Raw genomic sequence first — 15,294 nt, 5'->3', positions numbered from 1 at the left:
CACAGAACAGTTTCTAAACAACAACAAAATACTACATAAATCCACACACGGAAAACACACACAGTCCATAAAGTAGATAACACAGAAAATGGAAGAAAGTGTCCTGCACTGCAGATATAATCCTCTGTGAAGCAGAATTTAATCACTCTTTTTCTAGGCTATGTGACAGCATGTCACCTGCTCTGTTTGTAGGTCATTTCCTGTCCATCTTCACTGTAAGACAACTACCTAAACTATTTCGACTCAAGGTAACACTTTAGCAAGAAAATTTGGGGTGGGGGAAGAGAAATAAATGTATGTGATGTAGTTCAGAATAATTTTCTGTATAAGTTACAGCTGTCCACTAAAACTTAAGCACTGTTTTCAATATAAGAGAATATTTTCTGAGACCCATGCAAGGCTTTATTTTCCAAATAGCTTTTAGAAGCGGCTAGAGAAGCTTAAGGAAAATTTTGAATCATAGCTGTTGTTTCAGTGAGCATTTCTTTTAGCAAAACATACACTTAAGCAGGATTGATACACAAAAAATGCCTAGACCCAGACATTCAGGATTAGTGCCAAAATACATATTTTAGGAAGAAGTGGAATATCTTTTGGATTGCTTAATAGCGATTTTCCCTCTTTTAGTCCATAGAATAGCTTACGGGGAACACAGGTTTCTATCCTCCCTCCTAATTTGCCTCATTTACCCTGCATTGTTTCTTCTCTTTCTGAAGCCTCAGATATGGAAGAGTTGTGCTGATGCCACACCACATTCCTTTTCCACAATGACTTAAAGCAGTCCTAATATGGCAAAGCTCTATTAACCTCAGATGAACTACCTTGTTCAAGCATGATACATAGTTACTAGTTTCACACAAGTTAGGCGGGATACATTGCAGATTAGTCACGCAACAAGTGAAGGAAGGTATTATTTGGAGCACTGCTCTCTCTCTCAAGACAGATTTTCCTGAAGAAAGAGTTCAGGTAGAGAAAAATAAAGTTCTAGGTATGAAATCATTGCACAGAAGGGTTACTTTTTTTAGGTTAATTCTGTATGCTCCTCTACAAAATCCAAAACAATATTGGATATATTTGTTCCTTGCAAAGCTAGAATTCCACAGATTCCCGGCTTAGGAAAGGACAATATGCTGGATTTTTGTAAGGCTGGAAGCATCTTTTCATCATCTTTGTTGCTACAAAGCAGTATCATCACAGACATGCACAAAAAATGACAAGACACACACACTGCTGATAGAGGTTAACAAACAGATCTACGCAAGCTGGAGTCACCATGAAGTGCAGACATCAGCTTTCCACAAACATCAAGAGCAGCCCATTAAACCAGTGCGTCAGAACTCAACTTCTCTATGTTATCAGGCATCACTGCTCACTGGCTTATCTACAAGTCTGAAGTTTGGGAGCTAGCTTTCATAGAGCATCTCAGTAATAATGTAGAAATAAAAAAATAAAACCCACAATAACACAAAATCCTAATCAAAGAAAACACCAAGAAAGTACATCGTTTGAAGTAGGACCACATATAGCACAGAGAGAGCACTCTCAGTTGCTAGCTCCAGAAGCAGAATTTCTCATTAGCAAAGAGAAGAGCTAAAGACTTGTAGTTGCATGAAAAAAAGGCATGCATTTAATTGTGTTTTACAATGGTTTTCTTCTTTCTTAATGAAGAAAAGTGTGGTTTCTGTTAAACTAGGTCTTTAAACAAAGAAAGGCAAAGTCTGCAGTAAGGTTAGCACCCTAGGCCCACCACCTAGCTCTTTCATCCACACAGAAAGCTGTGCTTAGTTTTATCAACTTCCCCCTTTGCATCCCACATTCTGCCGTCATCGCCATAGCTTCCAACAGTCAGGAGAGCTCAGTTGACCCAAAGTAAGTCAAGCATTTTAAAGAAGCTGTTTCAGAGCAATGATCTTGATCATTTCAAAGAACTGAAAATTTGCTTGTAATTTAACACTCTCTGGGATTTGACTGTGCTCCTTTCCCTGTTTATTTTTTCAAGGCACCTGCAACAACCAGCTTCCAGCTTTGACTGGAGCCAAAGAGCAGCTCCATCCGGGAGCAGGCAGCGCTGGGTGCGGCGCCTGCGCTGCCCGGCCAGGCCACCCCAGCTCCTGCGGCACGCAGCGCTGGCTCCCAGCTAATGCATCATTCCCGTGGCACTTGTTCCAGCGGCGCCATGTGACTGGGCCAGCGGCCAGGAACACAGCTACTAAATACAGACACTGCCAAGGCACGTCTGGGAACTGCCTCTGCCAGAAAATGAGATTAAGAGAAATCCTTTATCCTGCCTCTGCCTTTCCCCACCTTCTCTTGAACGCAAGGAAGAACTACACATTGTACATCTGTCTGAAGGAGAATTCTGAGCAGCGGTGCAAGGCAGAATCTGGTATTTATAGCACTGTACTAGCTCTTATTCCATTGCAATGCTGTATAAAAGTCCTGACAGATCTCAGACCTTAGTATCCCCTACATAAGTGAGCAAGCCAAGTCACACATCACCACACCTTAGGGTTGGTATCCTGAGGCATGGGTTTGGTTGCCTGTTCTTTCCTGTTCCTTCTCCCTCCTCTATAGAGCCCTATATCCTATTCTTTTTATTTAAGGAAGATTCTGTATACAGCTTTTAAACCTTTGTTCAAAAGATTATTTTCAGAATATGAAAAAAATTACTAAGAAAAAATGTTATTTATTGGATATATGTAAATACATAGATACAGAGAGATAAACAATGCCTGGTGTTGAACATTCCCCCCCAGTTTTTTCTAGCTAAATGAATTTTTTCTGCTGTAACACGAACACCTTCACTCCAAGTAGCTAAAAACACCCGCATGTTAACAGCAACCATTTCTTTAGAAATTTCCTCCACTTCTACTATGAAAAGGCTGCATTCACAAGAGGCCTTTGTGAACTGCAGAGGATGTGGCACTTTCTCAAGCTTTACAGACAGAAGTTTAGGGTACTCTCTCCAGGGGCACAGAAAGATTGCAAGTTCCCATTTCTCATCATGGTTCCGAACACGCACTCCCACTGTACAAAAGAACACACTCAAGGAGGGCTAGAGGCAAGTGCTATTCAAGGACCCCATGGCCCTCTTCCAAGGGAAATTGCTTCAGAAGGGGTCAGTTTCATCTAACCCAAAAGCACAAACTCAGCAGTATCACTTCACTTACAAAGAAATTAATATTTACCTCCTAAATTCCTATTCTATGAAAAGATATCACATGTGTCTCTCTAACAGTGCTGAGAGCTAAAGCGGCCCAGTTTTTTTGACCAGCTAACACAATATTGGTAAGACCTCTGTAAATGGTTATGTTAAACTGTTGTAAGAACAAGATGTGTTTTGATCCTTCTTAAACAGAGATTGTAGCTGAAAAGTTAGTCTGCAATAACCCGGAAGGGAAGGAAGAAAAACTAAGTTGAATATTTATGAGAAAGTACTGATTTACCCAACTGGCAAGAATATGGGAAAGAACACACACACAAGTAGCCATGCTTGATCACCCAAAGTTGCTGCAGCATGAACAGCAAAGTCCATTGCTTCGGTCTAGATGAATGCCAGGAAATCCTGACTTAGATTGAATGAAGTGATAACACGGACGGATATAACATCAGCTCCGGCATTTTTCACTAGTTATAGCCAAAAATACGTTTTGCTCCTCTTGTTTTTGTTATGATAATTTGTCTATTCCATCCAAAACACTTTCCTTAACTCTCTCTTGTAGACAACACATGGAGTAGCTTTCTAGTAACTAGAACTGAATCTTGAAGGCTTACATAGATTTATTTTCAAGTTTCACTGGAAAGGGAAGGAAAAATGCCTTGGGACCATGTGCAGAAGATCATGGCAATTAAATCACTCATACCATATACCTTCTCAATGAAAAAAATACACACAAAACCAACCAAACAAACCACAGTCCTGCAGCTGACTGGCATGGGCAAACCTACCCTTGCTGCAAGCCACTATGCTAAAGACTTACGTTCTGTTTACCACCAATTGCGTAGGACTTTGAATGTATAAATAGTCATTAAGTTATGAAACAGTCTCCCCTCCTTAAAGCAGGCCAACCACTCTAAACTACTCACATAGGATCTCCAACATTTTCTCAAAAACACTGGTATTATAGTAGACTTAGAAGTTTATCCAGTCAGGTTTGCTTGTAATTACAGCTGACCGCACCCAGCTAGCATTTGGCTGCCAAGTATCAGTCCATCAATCCTGAAATGTTTGAGGGGAAAAAAAAAAAAATCACACAGAAAATTCAGTTGCATCCTTGTCCTGCAATAAGAATCATTTGCACATTGATAGATGCAAACAAGTTTCAGTCAGCAGGCTTATGTAGCAATTATTAGACAAATTAGAAGCCTTCCTCCTCACAAGAAGGTAAAAACTGGTCAAGCTCATTTAGTGTTCCCCAAAAAAACAGTGTACAAGAAAATCCTTTATAACAGACCTGATTTACTCCTGAAATGAAGTATATCAGAGCAGACTCTCTAGAAGCCATCCTAACAACTACAGATTCAGGATAACTTCATTAATATAAACAAAACTCACTTTCTTTTCACTTTCTGTCAAAACAGGGACCAAGGATACAACTCTGATGAAGACTACAGTCACCTTTTAGTGCTTCAGTAATGTGAACAAAAAGCCAAAATCAAATCAAATTTCAATCAAATTTCTAGTTCACACACTAACACATTTCAATCCAAATACAGAATTATTTATTTAATCAGAGGTTCAAGTCATCTTTGGCACTCTACACAGATGTGTTTTGCTTAAAAATAAAGAAATTGGACAGATACATTATCAATGTGCATTATCAATGGGTTCATTGAGTTGACTGTTTCAAAAACCCACATTCACTACAAAATACATTGTTCTGTTTGCATTTTCATCTTCTTTGCACACCTATCCCTGCACCCATTATCCAGTCCAACTGTACATAAGCACCAAGTGCTATGATAAAGTGACAAACAGAAATAGCTATTTTCAAATAGATGTTATTTCCCTAGTTCCATTCAAAAGCATTCCCAAATATATCCCTGTTTGTAAGACTGCTTCCAGGAACTTCTGAGCACAAGAAATTTAGTACCTGAACTTTTTTGAACTCAACTGTACTGTGATCTAGTCCAGAGCAGGTGACTGACATCTATCCCCAAGTCTCCCAAGTACCAAAGTCATTAGGCATTACTCACCCACTCCCTAAGTTAGAATTGTGTCTGAAATCATTTTAGGGCTCTGTAAGCACGATTTATATGCACAGGCAAATCTCATAACTACCTTTATAAGGAGAGAGGGTTAATTTTTCCAACTCTTTAACTTGATGTGATCTAGAAATGCTTTTAACAGTTGGGAGGGCAGAGGTTGCACTCCTGAAGTGGCTAACAGGGACAGCAATGTTCCTCAAGGCTAAAAGCCAAGACAACTAGGAGCTAAGGTGCATGTCACTGTGGTTGTCTGCTAAGTGAACTGAAGTGGCCACTAAATCCCTCTTCTTTATTCCAGCCTTCTCAACATGGCCGAGGATTAGCCCTCCATAACCATTCCTAGTGGTGTGACACTTCACACAGACTACTGTACCAAGAGCTGGTTCTATCTCTGACCTCTACACAGACACCACTGAGAGCGTCTCAACACTGTTCTATCAGTGCTACTGTGGAAGTGACAAATGTCCAGGCAATGCCCAATTCCAGCACTGAACAGGAGACTCCAGTAGCATCTTGTAACATTGGAGCCATTCACCAAGACCAAGCCTTCATATGCATGGACTAACCCTGCTGCTCCACAGCTGAGCAAAGTGGTTTCTCCACCAGATTTCTTCTTCCTTGCTCCTGTACCTTCCTTCCCAGCAGCTCACAGGTCTCCACCCACCTTGTTCAACCCAAGCTGTTAAACAAGACAGGACACTTCAGAAACAAAAGGCTCATGACATTTCCTATAAAACGATCTGTCCTAAAAAGTACAATCCATTTTAGAGCACAAGTTACAGAGCAGGGTGTTAAATGTGAAGATTTTAAAAGGTCATTTTGGGGGAATGTGAAGCAAAGGCAAGCAAATGTGGCAGACACAAGCACTCAAAAGTTCAGCAATAGCTGGACAAGCTCATGTGCCCACATAAAAAAACAGAAGATACAAAAAAAAAATTGTCTGAACATAAAATAATTTCTGTGAATTGCAGATTTCAAAAAGTTGCACTAACTATCTTTTCCAGACCACAGAGGGTTTTAACATTATAACATTACATTCTGTAAAATTATCCACATTCAGTGAAATAATAACTAAATAATAACTTGCTCAGGACTATGTATTCAACAGTTTGTACAGCCTTCTCTCTGGGGTTTCCTTCAAAAACTTTATCTAATGTACTCTGCTCAGATTTTCTGTACTCCTGGAGCTGTGCGTTACAAACTCAACCCCAAGAGTCGAGCAATTTCAGGTATTGGATAACATCCAGATTCAGAATTCAGTACAAATACTCTGCACAGAAATTCAGAGCACTGAGTTCATTCAAGCCTGTTTTCTTTCATAAAAGTCAGTAAACTCAGTGAAAACAAAAGTTGAGTTATTGTAAGAAACTTCCCGATTCCATTATAAAATGTGTTCAGATTTCTAATTTGAAAGTGCTAATACCAAATTCAGACTGCTAGCATCTCTATTAGCAAAATGAATAAATATTGTCAATTGTTTACTTAATACAGCTGATTTCATTAGTACATCTAAAATTTCACTGAGCACCTTGGAGGAGAAAAGCTGAGCTGTATTGCACTGAAGTGAGAGCATCCTGCAGAGAAAGCTCCACACTGATTCAGTAATTACATTACAGCTCAAGTTTCACTTCAGCAAAGTCTACAGAAGCAGAATCATGACTCAGTTCTAACAGCAGCTAGTGTGATGTAAAGCCCTCGTGCCCGTTTATCAGTACAATTCTAAGAATCTCACCCCTATGAGAAGTGTGCTGGCTGACCACAGACATTTCAGCTGCTGGTCAGGTAAATGCACCTGCACTTGTCCTATGGATGTGGGGAACACACGAGCACTGTTGCCAGAACTCCTAAGCTCGTTTGCTCAGTGAGTGTCTCAGAACACTTTGTCTTGTAGCCTGCACAGGAGCTTGTCTTGCACGTTAAAACATGACATTACTGAGGTATTCAAGTGACAAACCCAGACAAATAGGGCAAATGGGGTGACTTGAGAAGGGCACTTACAGTGGGGAGAGAGCAGAACAGAGAAGAACCTGAGCATGAAGATTAAGAAGCAGCATAGGTGGAGCACACATGAGGAGCTGATTCATTACAGGCAAAGGTGAACTGCCCTGTCCATGCCTGTTAGTCAGATCAGCAGTAATCTGACACTATCACAGGAAGCACACTGAAAAAGTGCAGACAGATATTTGCTGTCTTCACATGAGTACCCCATTCAAAGTCCTCCTTTTCCTGTGTATTCTCTCTAGCAAGCCTGTTCACCACCACCCCACAGAACTGCATTCCTCATCTTTTGCCTAAGAAATGTACCCATGGAAACCTTCACACAGCAAATGCTGGTAATTAGGACAGCCTAAGAACATTCTTCTTACAACTAAGCTGCATACAAGACAGTGTGCTCTTAATCAAGGGTACACTTAGCACTAACTCTTGACAAATATAAAACACAACACATGACTCCAAATCTGAATTTACTCTTCAGAAGCTATCCACGAACATCACTAAGGTGCAAAGTACATGATGAAAGTACATGATTGTTAGTGTCAGAAGGAATTCTTAAAGGAACAGGTACATCACCATGGTTTGTAGCACATATAGTGAGTATTAATCTAAAGAATTTTCTTTGCAAAGGAAGTCCTCAGCATCTTCAATAATACCAAAATGTCAGAACAAGGGATTATCTGCATGAGAAAAATTACTCCATTTTCTGTCCCCTCGACCCCAACTCCTTTGTCTCATCTACTATCTCAGGGCATTTGGTCTGCTGTTACTCACTGATCAGACCAAAGCAACAGCTGAGGGCCCCTAGCATGCACTGGAAACACCTACATCCCACAACGCCAAAGTGGGATGATATGATGACTAATGACTAAAACATTTTTGTGAAAACTCTTCCATCTTCCTTCCCCCGAAATTTAATAAAGCTATTTTGCAACTTGAACTTAGTTTACATAAGAGAAGTTACAAAGTTTATGTAAGTTTACATGAAGCCACCCGCTACTGGCATCAAAGGCCTCCATCAGTTTTTAAAACGTTTCTCCACAAATTCAGCTTTTATGAATGCTTGTCCACATTTTTCAGCCCCAAGCAGCTTTATTTTCTCATTCACATCAAGCCATTTACAGTTATTCCCCTACAGCATTAGCATCACTGTGTTAAATTGCAGTGTTTCCTGCTTTAAGTTGTGCCACCAAGGAAAGGTACCTCCAAGGCTTTCTGCTGCTACTATTCCCCAAATCACTTTCCACTGAGCACAGTACTCACCCAGTTTTGGACAGGTCAACAGCAGAAGTGCCCTAAGAATAAGGAATCAAGCATCTACTATCCAACTGCACACCAATTTTAGAATAAACACATGGAACTCCATGGATAAGTTACTTGTAAATCAGAAACAAGATAACCCACAGGCAAAACTCATTTGACTGCCAGGCAATAAAGCATCTTTTCATGGAATTAAATAATCAAGGTACAGCCATCCCTCTCAGAATGTCAGTAGCTTGTGCATTTCCACACATTTTTCGTCATTCGTTACAAAGACAAAAACCAAAACAAAAAACAGGGTGTCTTCCTGCAACATTAAGAGAGATGGAGCTAGACTCAGAGCAAAGCTAGAGCAAACCAAGGGTTTGTTCAGTGACAGCAGTGTTTAGGGGAGGGGAAATTCAAACAACTAATGCAGAAATGGCCTTAGCTCCTGCTAAGCTCAAAACCAGAGGACTTGGGGCTTGTTTTCCTCCAAAAAAGCCCCAGGCTGGAAGTGTGGTTTCCATGTCAAAAGACCATACTTTCAATTACTTCCTGTCTAAGCTGTTTTTTTGAGTGAGACTCTAATAAATCTCTTTCTGCAGAACTTATTCTTTAGCTCACTTTAGGGATGAAAGACTAACACCAGTGCAAAGGTGTAATACTGCAGCCTGAGGCTCACCTTCAGCTGTCTGTGAAATGGTGTACAGTTTAGATCTGCTCTTTGACCTGTCCTGCCCCCATGCTCAGGTCTGGCCTTGGGCTGGATTGCCCTTTTACAGCATGTAAAACACTGAATTTTTTTCAAATACTTTTCAAAAGGTTTACAGCCAGATGTTTATAGGTATTTCCATGTATGAAGATGTACATGTGTGCTCAGTAGGGTAACTGCTGTGTGGATCTCTACAAAACTGCAAGAAGCTCAAGAAAAAACCCATATTAGGTCACAAGAACATCCTGAGGAGTGCTTCATTTGAACAAACTGACATATAAGCAGACTCCAAGCTCACTACTGCTTTCTTTCCTTTTTCAGAAGGTGGAACATTGCCAGGCTGGTAATAAATGCTGTGAAATAATGTTTAGCAAGTAGGAGCTCACCAAGCATTTCAGTACTATGACCAAGGGAATCACTAGTACCAGCTGCCAAACAAATGATCTCATATACCAAAGCTAACAAACTGTTACCAGATAGATATCCTGCAGCTACAACATGACATCCGCTCCATTACAGACACCAGAAGGAGCAGCTGATACTTAAAGCTGAAGAAATAGACTGCATGCAAGTTTCAGACACAGCTGAAATAACACAACCTTTTTTTAAAAAAAACACTTGAAATGAAGTTATTCCCTACTTTACAACAGTCCTTCACTACACATACCAATATCAAAGAAATTTAATCACAGGTTGCAATGCATAGATTATATATTCAGCAGTGAAGGCAGTCTTCCAAAAACTCCAAGATATTTATTTTCATTTAAAAAACCCAAAACCAAATCAAACTATAAAGACTGAAATTAAGGTGAAGTCTGAATCCATAGTTTAAGGACAACCTCAGACTTTATGCTGAAAAATGCAGAAAAGCAGAGATGTGAAATTTCTAGAGTCAGGTAAACACAACGACAGAAAAACTGCTATCAATTTAAGTAAAATCAAACTATCTGCAACCCGTACCAATTTCCTTAAAGCCATCCCCCAACACCTTACTCAAATATTTGCTTAGCTCTTGAGACATTCTAGATCTTGGGATACTATGTGCTTATACTCTATGCAATCCCTAAAACTTCATGGGCTGTTCAGTGGGCAAGGAACTGATTGGAGGGCACTGGTCAATGGCTCAGAGTCCTGACGGACATCAGTGACAAGTGGTGTCCCTTGGGGAATATCAGTGATGGAATTGTGTGCACCCTCAGCAAATCTGCAGACGACACCAAGCTGTGCTTGTCTGCACACCTGAAGGATGGGATCCCAGTCCAAGGGACCTAGACAAGAAGTGGGCCCATGGCAATCCCATGAGGTTTAACAAGACCAAATACGAGGTGCTGCACCTGGGTCAGAGCAAACCCTGGTATCAGCACAGGCTGGGGATGGACAGACTCAGAGCAGCCCTGCCCAGAAGGACTTGGGGGTGCTGGTGGGTGAGAGGCTGGACATGACCCAGGACTTGCAACCCAGGAAGCCAAACATGTCCTGGGCTAAAAAAAAGCAGCGTGGCCAGCAGGACCAGGGAGACTGTTCTGCCTTTCTGCTCTGCCCTTGTGAGACCTCACCTGCAGTGCTGCCTCCAGCTCTGGGGGTCCCCACCAGAGGAAGGATATTGACCTGTTGGAGCAAGTCCAGAGGAGAGACACACAATTAGAGGGATGGAGCTTCTCTCCTGTGATGAAAGACTGAGAGAACTGAGGCTGTTCAAACTGGAAAAGAGAAGTCTTCAGGACAACTACACTGCTGCTTTCCAGTACCTGAAGGGAGCCTACAAAATTATGGAGAGAGAAATTTTAAAACACATGCAATGGCTTCAAACGAGGAGAATAGGTTTAGATGAGATATTAGGAAAAATTCTTTACTGTGAGGGTGGTGAAACACTGGAAGAGTCTGCCCAGAAAAGTAGTGAATGCCCCATCCCTGTAAATGTTGAAGGCCAGGTTGGATGGGGCTCTGACCAGTGTGGTCTAGTGGAAGGTATCCCTGTCTAAGGCAGCAGTGGTTGGAACTAGAGGATTTCTAAGGTCTCTTCCAACACAAGCTGATCTATGATTCTGCTGAATACATTACTCTGGTAGCACTCCAAAATATTGTACAAACTATGCTAAACCAATTTTGTATGGGAAGCAACATTTGATAAGGAAATAAGAAGTTTTAGGGGAATTTAGCCACATAAATACACATTGCTTGCACACAAAGTAATTAGGGTTTTCCCAGAGCCTCAGAGGCTAAGAAGAAATATATTCAATTACAGTCACTCAAGTGCCTCTGTTGAAGGGGATGTGTGTATACATACACATCCATCTTTACATATGTATCACACACATAGATATATATATTTAGTTAAGGGAAGCAAGAAGCAGCAGTAAAAAAAAGAGAAGCTCAAGTCTGTACACAAAACTGCTTAGAACAAATGTAATATCTCACTAATACACGTCTATTCCAGCTGGTTTATAATTTTTGTAAAAAAGGAATTAAGCTATTCTATAACTCTAACTACTACCCTTCTAGCACTTCATACTTCCATTATCTTGAAGGGAGGTCTGGGCCAGTAGAGAAAGTCCTGCTATCCCAATAGCTCTGTGTTAGCACCTACACCTCATGTTTACACTCTCCTCACCCTGCAGGTAAAGGTTGTGCTCATGTGAGCATGTCATGCAGCCCAGACTAGCTCCACAGAGTGCATTCATTGCTGCTAAGGACCTGACACCCACACTACATGTGCTCTGGAGTTGTACTTTTGACCAGCTGTAGTATGGTCCCAGGGATTGAATGCCCATTAGTGGTTGGAACACACGTTCTAATTTCATTCATTCCACCAGGAATCCAGTTTATGCACCAAAGCCACTTGGCTTTGTGAGCCAAAGTGCAGTTAGTGGGACAATTTAGAGGTTTTCTCTATTAATATGTTCATATTCATGCACCCAAGAAATAATTTCCTGTGGCTCCACATTCATCCATAAGCTCCATGTCTCTTGCTCTTTGAGGCAGTGCCAGCTCATCCTGGTAAGCAGCACAGACCTTGAAGCTTGATGCTTCCTTCAGAGCAGAAGGAGCGTGGACCTCTGGCCAAGATGTAGCTCCCATTAAAGAAGAGAGTGCAACAGCATGAGCACATGCAGTGCTTGTTACAGGCAAAATGCAAGCCTGGTTGATAGCCTTCTGCAACAGAACTTTTTCTGGTGTTCCTGGGAAGACTAGAAAACACAAAGCTTTCCAACAACACAGTTGGAAAAAGTTGTCAAATCACATTAATTTGAGGAGGCATTATCTACGAAAGAGATTTTTGGTGATTCCTCTCTTTTTCAGGGTAAGGAGGGTGTGTGAATACACTTAAGCTTTCAAGGCATTCATAACAATTGAAAGTCCAAGAATACAGATTGTTATTGGTCTCACAGGACCCCTTAACTGAGCTACACACTGCCAGACATACTGAGCATGGAGGGACCTCACTATCCAAAACCTGGAAGGAATAAAACCAACTAAAGATCCCTAAAAAGGCAGCCTTGTCATTAGAAAATGATTCTGCCACTTTGCATCCAACATTGACCAGCAGTATGTGATTAATACAGAAGCTACCAAAGGATTATGTTTCCTACTTTACTTAGATGAAATCACATCTCTCCACTCAAACAGAGATTACTGTTGAACAGAAAGTCTATTAAAAGCATTGCAGCAAAGCTTCCCAGACCCTGTAAGCATGCTCTTGCAGATCATGAACAGATCATTGGAAAGAAAGAAAAAGCATTACAGCATACTTAAAAGTTGTAAGGAAGAAGCTTAACATTAACAAGCAAAAAACCCCTCCATTCACATGTAAAATACTTCAAAAATTTTATTAACCTTAGGTGTGTCAAAAAAAGCCAGACAGAAAGGGAATGAGGAAAAACGGGATAAAAAGAGTGAAGGGTACCTACAGAAGTATTCTCGTTATAATAGCTTTTATGCAAAGCATCACATAACTTAAATGTTACTTAAACTGAAAAGCAAGTGTGGAATATCCTACCCAAAAAACAGAAAGAAGGAGAAAGTACAATCCCTAACTTCACAAAATACTCCAGACAGAATAATCTTACTGATTTTAGGGGCAAACACACTGTGCAAGGAATCTGCCTTCATGGAGACACTTGATAATCCAATAACAATCCAGTAATCCAGAACTCACAACACTGGTCTCTGACACAGAATATGCAAAATAATAGAGTTAGTCTGGAACTGTCAGTTTCAATGTGGAAAACTGTTTTCTTCCACATTAAAGGATATATTTAGCTCATAAGGTGGATAAGTGCTAAAAGAAGTAGCAGTGACAGAAAAATAATCTGCAGTTACAAGTGCAACATATCGACTCTGCAGCTTCACAAAATTCACCAGATTTGTTCTCTAATATGAATGCAGCTCCAAGACTGTGTCCAATCACTTTCAGAGGAATCACCTTGTAACCCAAATATATTGACATTTTCATCTTACACTATTGCTCTCCATGATCTTGTAACTTTAGCCACACAAATGGCAATATCCCGCACAGACCATCTTTGGAATTACAATGCTTCCACAACTGTGATCTTTCATACTTGGCACGATGGCATTTTGCGGATCAAAATATTGCCCACTGCTCTCCCTGACCATCCTTATTAGTTTCAGCGTTTAAAGCCCAGATTCCAATTGAGCCCCGTGTACCATCTGATCACAAGACCGGCCAACTCATGCCGCCCAGCAAAACAGGCACAGAGGTTACGGGGCACGCATGTGATTGTCACTGTGCTCACCGGGCCGCTCGGTCTTGTGAGCAGCGCAGATGTCACACGAACAAAGCGCCAAAGCACCAGCCCGAGCAAAATGCTGCCCCCGAAGGTTTAGAAAACATAAAAAGTTCAATATTACACAGAGAATCGATATTATATAGAGGTTATACACATAAACCCCGAAGCATCCATAGCTACTGAGCCTCACGTTTCAGCACGCACGGTATCAAAAGCAGGGGGCAGTGAAAGGTGCCCAATGCTTAGCGGGTCACCAGACTGCGCACGTGTATTTAGGTCACAACAATTAAGCCGTTTCTTAATTTTCCTGTGCTGATGAGACCCGGGCACGAGTTATCCCATCAACCGCGCACAAACGCCAGACAGGGGGCCCGGTGCTTCTCCCCCACCCCTACCGGGGGCGAGCGCCCCAGGCTCCCGGGCGTGCCACCGCCAACTCGAGCAGAAAATGGCTGAGAGATCCAACGGGAGGGAACGGCGGGAGAGGAGCCACCCCGGCGCGGCCGTGCCTCCCGCCGCACCCCCTTTCCCAGGCCGTTCCCCCGGAAACTCTGCGGCGGGGGACCCGCGGGGCAGCGGCACACCTGCGCCCCACGCCGGCCTCTCTGCCGCCTCGCCGGGGCAGCCCCCGGGGCCCGCCCGCCGCAGCCCGCCCCGGCTCACCTGAAGGCGGGCCCCTCCCCCGGAGCCCGGCCGTGGGGGGCCGCTGCGCCGCCGCCCCTTTTGTTGAAGAGCTTCTGGAGCAAGGTGGGAGCCATGCCGCCCTCCCGCCCGGCGGCGGCCCCGCCGCGCCCCTCGCAGCGGCTCAGCGGGCGGCGAGCGGCGGCGGCCGCGGCAGCATCCCCGGAGCCGCTGCGGAGCCGCCCAGCATTCCGCGGAGGCGAGAGGAGGCGAAAGGAGCGCCGGGCCGCTCAGCCGCGCCGCTGCTGGCGGCCAGCCGTCACCTGAGCGAGGGGCCGGGCGCTCCCGGCGGCGGCGCTGGTACCGGCCGCGCACCGGGCACCGGGCAGGGCAGAGCGAGGCAGCGCTCCCCGCGCCGCCGGCAGACGGAGATGGGGCCGGGGCTGCGGTGGCGCCGCGCCCCTCGGGCCGTCCCCATTGGCTGCGCGGCGCCCCCGCCCAGCCCCAGCACGTGGTAGGGCGCGGAGGCGGCCTTAAAGGGACAGCGCCCGGCCGGGCCGCGCCGCCTGCGCCGGGGAACGGCCCGCGGGGAGCGGCGTGCGCCCATACATCCGACCGGGGAATCCATGTGAAGGGGCTGGAAGGGCCCTTAAAGGTCATCTAGTCACAGACTGCACTCCCATGGACAGGGACACCTCCCACTAGGCCAAATTTCTCAAGGGCTTATCCAGTCTGGCTTTGAGTACCTCCAGGGTTGGGGCATCC

General features: G+C 43.4%; 1 protein-coding gene across 3 annotated transcripts in view; it reads right to left on the bottom strand.

Moving 5' to 3' along the window:
- Nucleotides 1-14,752, bottom strand: part of FNIP2 (folliculin interacting protein 2) — a 50,117-nt gene extending 35,365 nt beyond the window's left edge. For all 3 annotated transcript variants that reach the window (XM_059470303.1, XM_059470304.1, XM_059470306.1), the window contains exon 1: nucleotides 14,572-14,752. In XM_059470303.1, coding sequence (XP_059326286.1) covers nucleotides 14,572-14,666 — 95 coding nt within the window. In that variant the 5' untranslated portion in view covers nucleotides 14,667-14,752. The remainder of the gene's footprint in view (nucleotides 1-14,571) is intronic.
- Nucleotides 14,753-15,294: the final 542 nt, after the last annotated feature.

The sequence above is a fragment of the Ammospiza nelsoni genome, chromosome 4, assembly GCF_027579445.1.
Source record: "Ammospiza nelsoni isolate bAmmNel1 chromosome 4, bAmmNel1.pri, whole genome shotgun sequence".
Taxonomy (NCBI): domain Eukaryota; kingdom Metazoa; phylum Chordata; class Aves; order Passeriformes; family Passerellidae; genus Ammospiza; species Ammospiza nelsoni.
The sequence above is the reverse complement of the archived record's forward strand: the minus strand, read 5'-3'. Positions and strand labels throughout refer to the sequence as shown.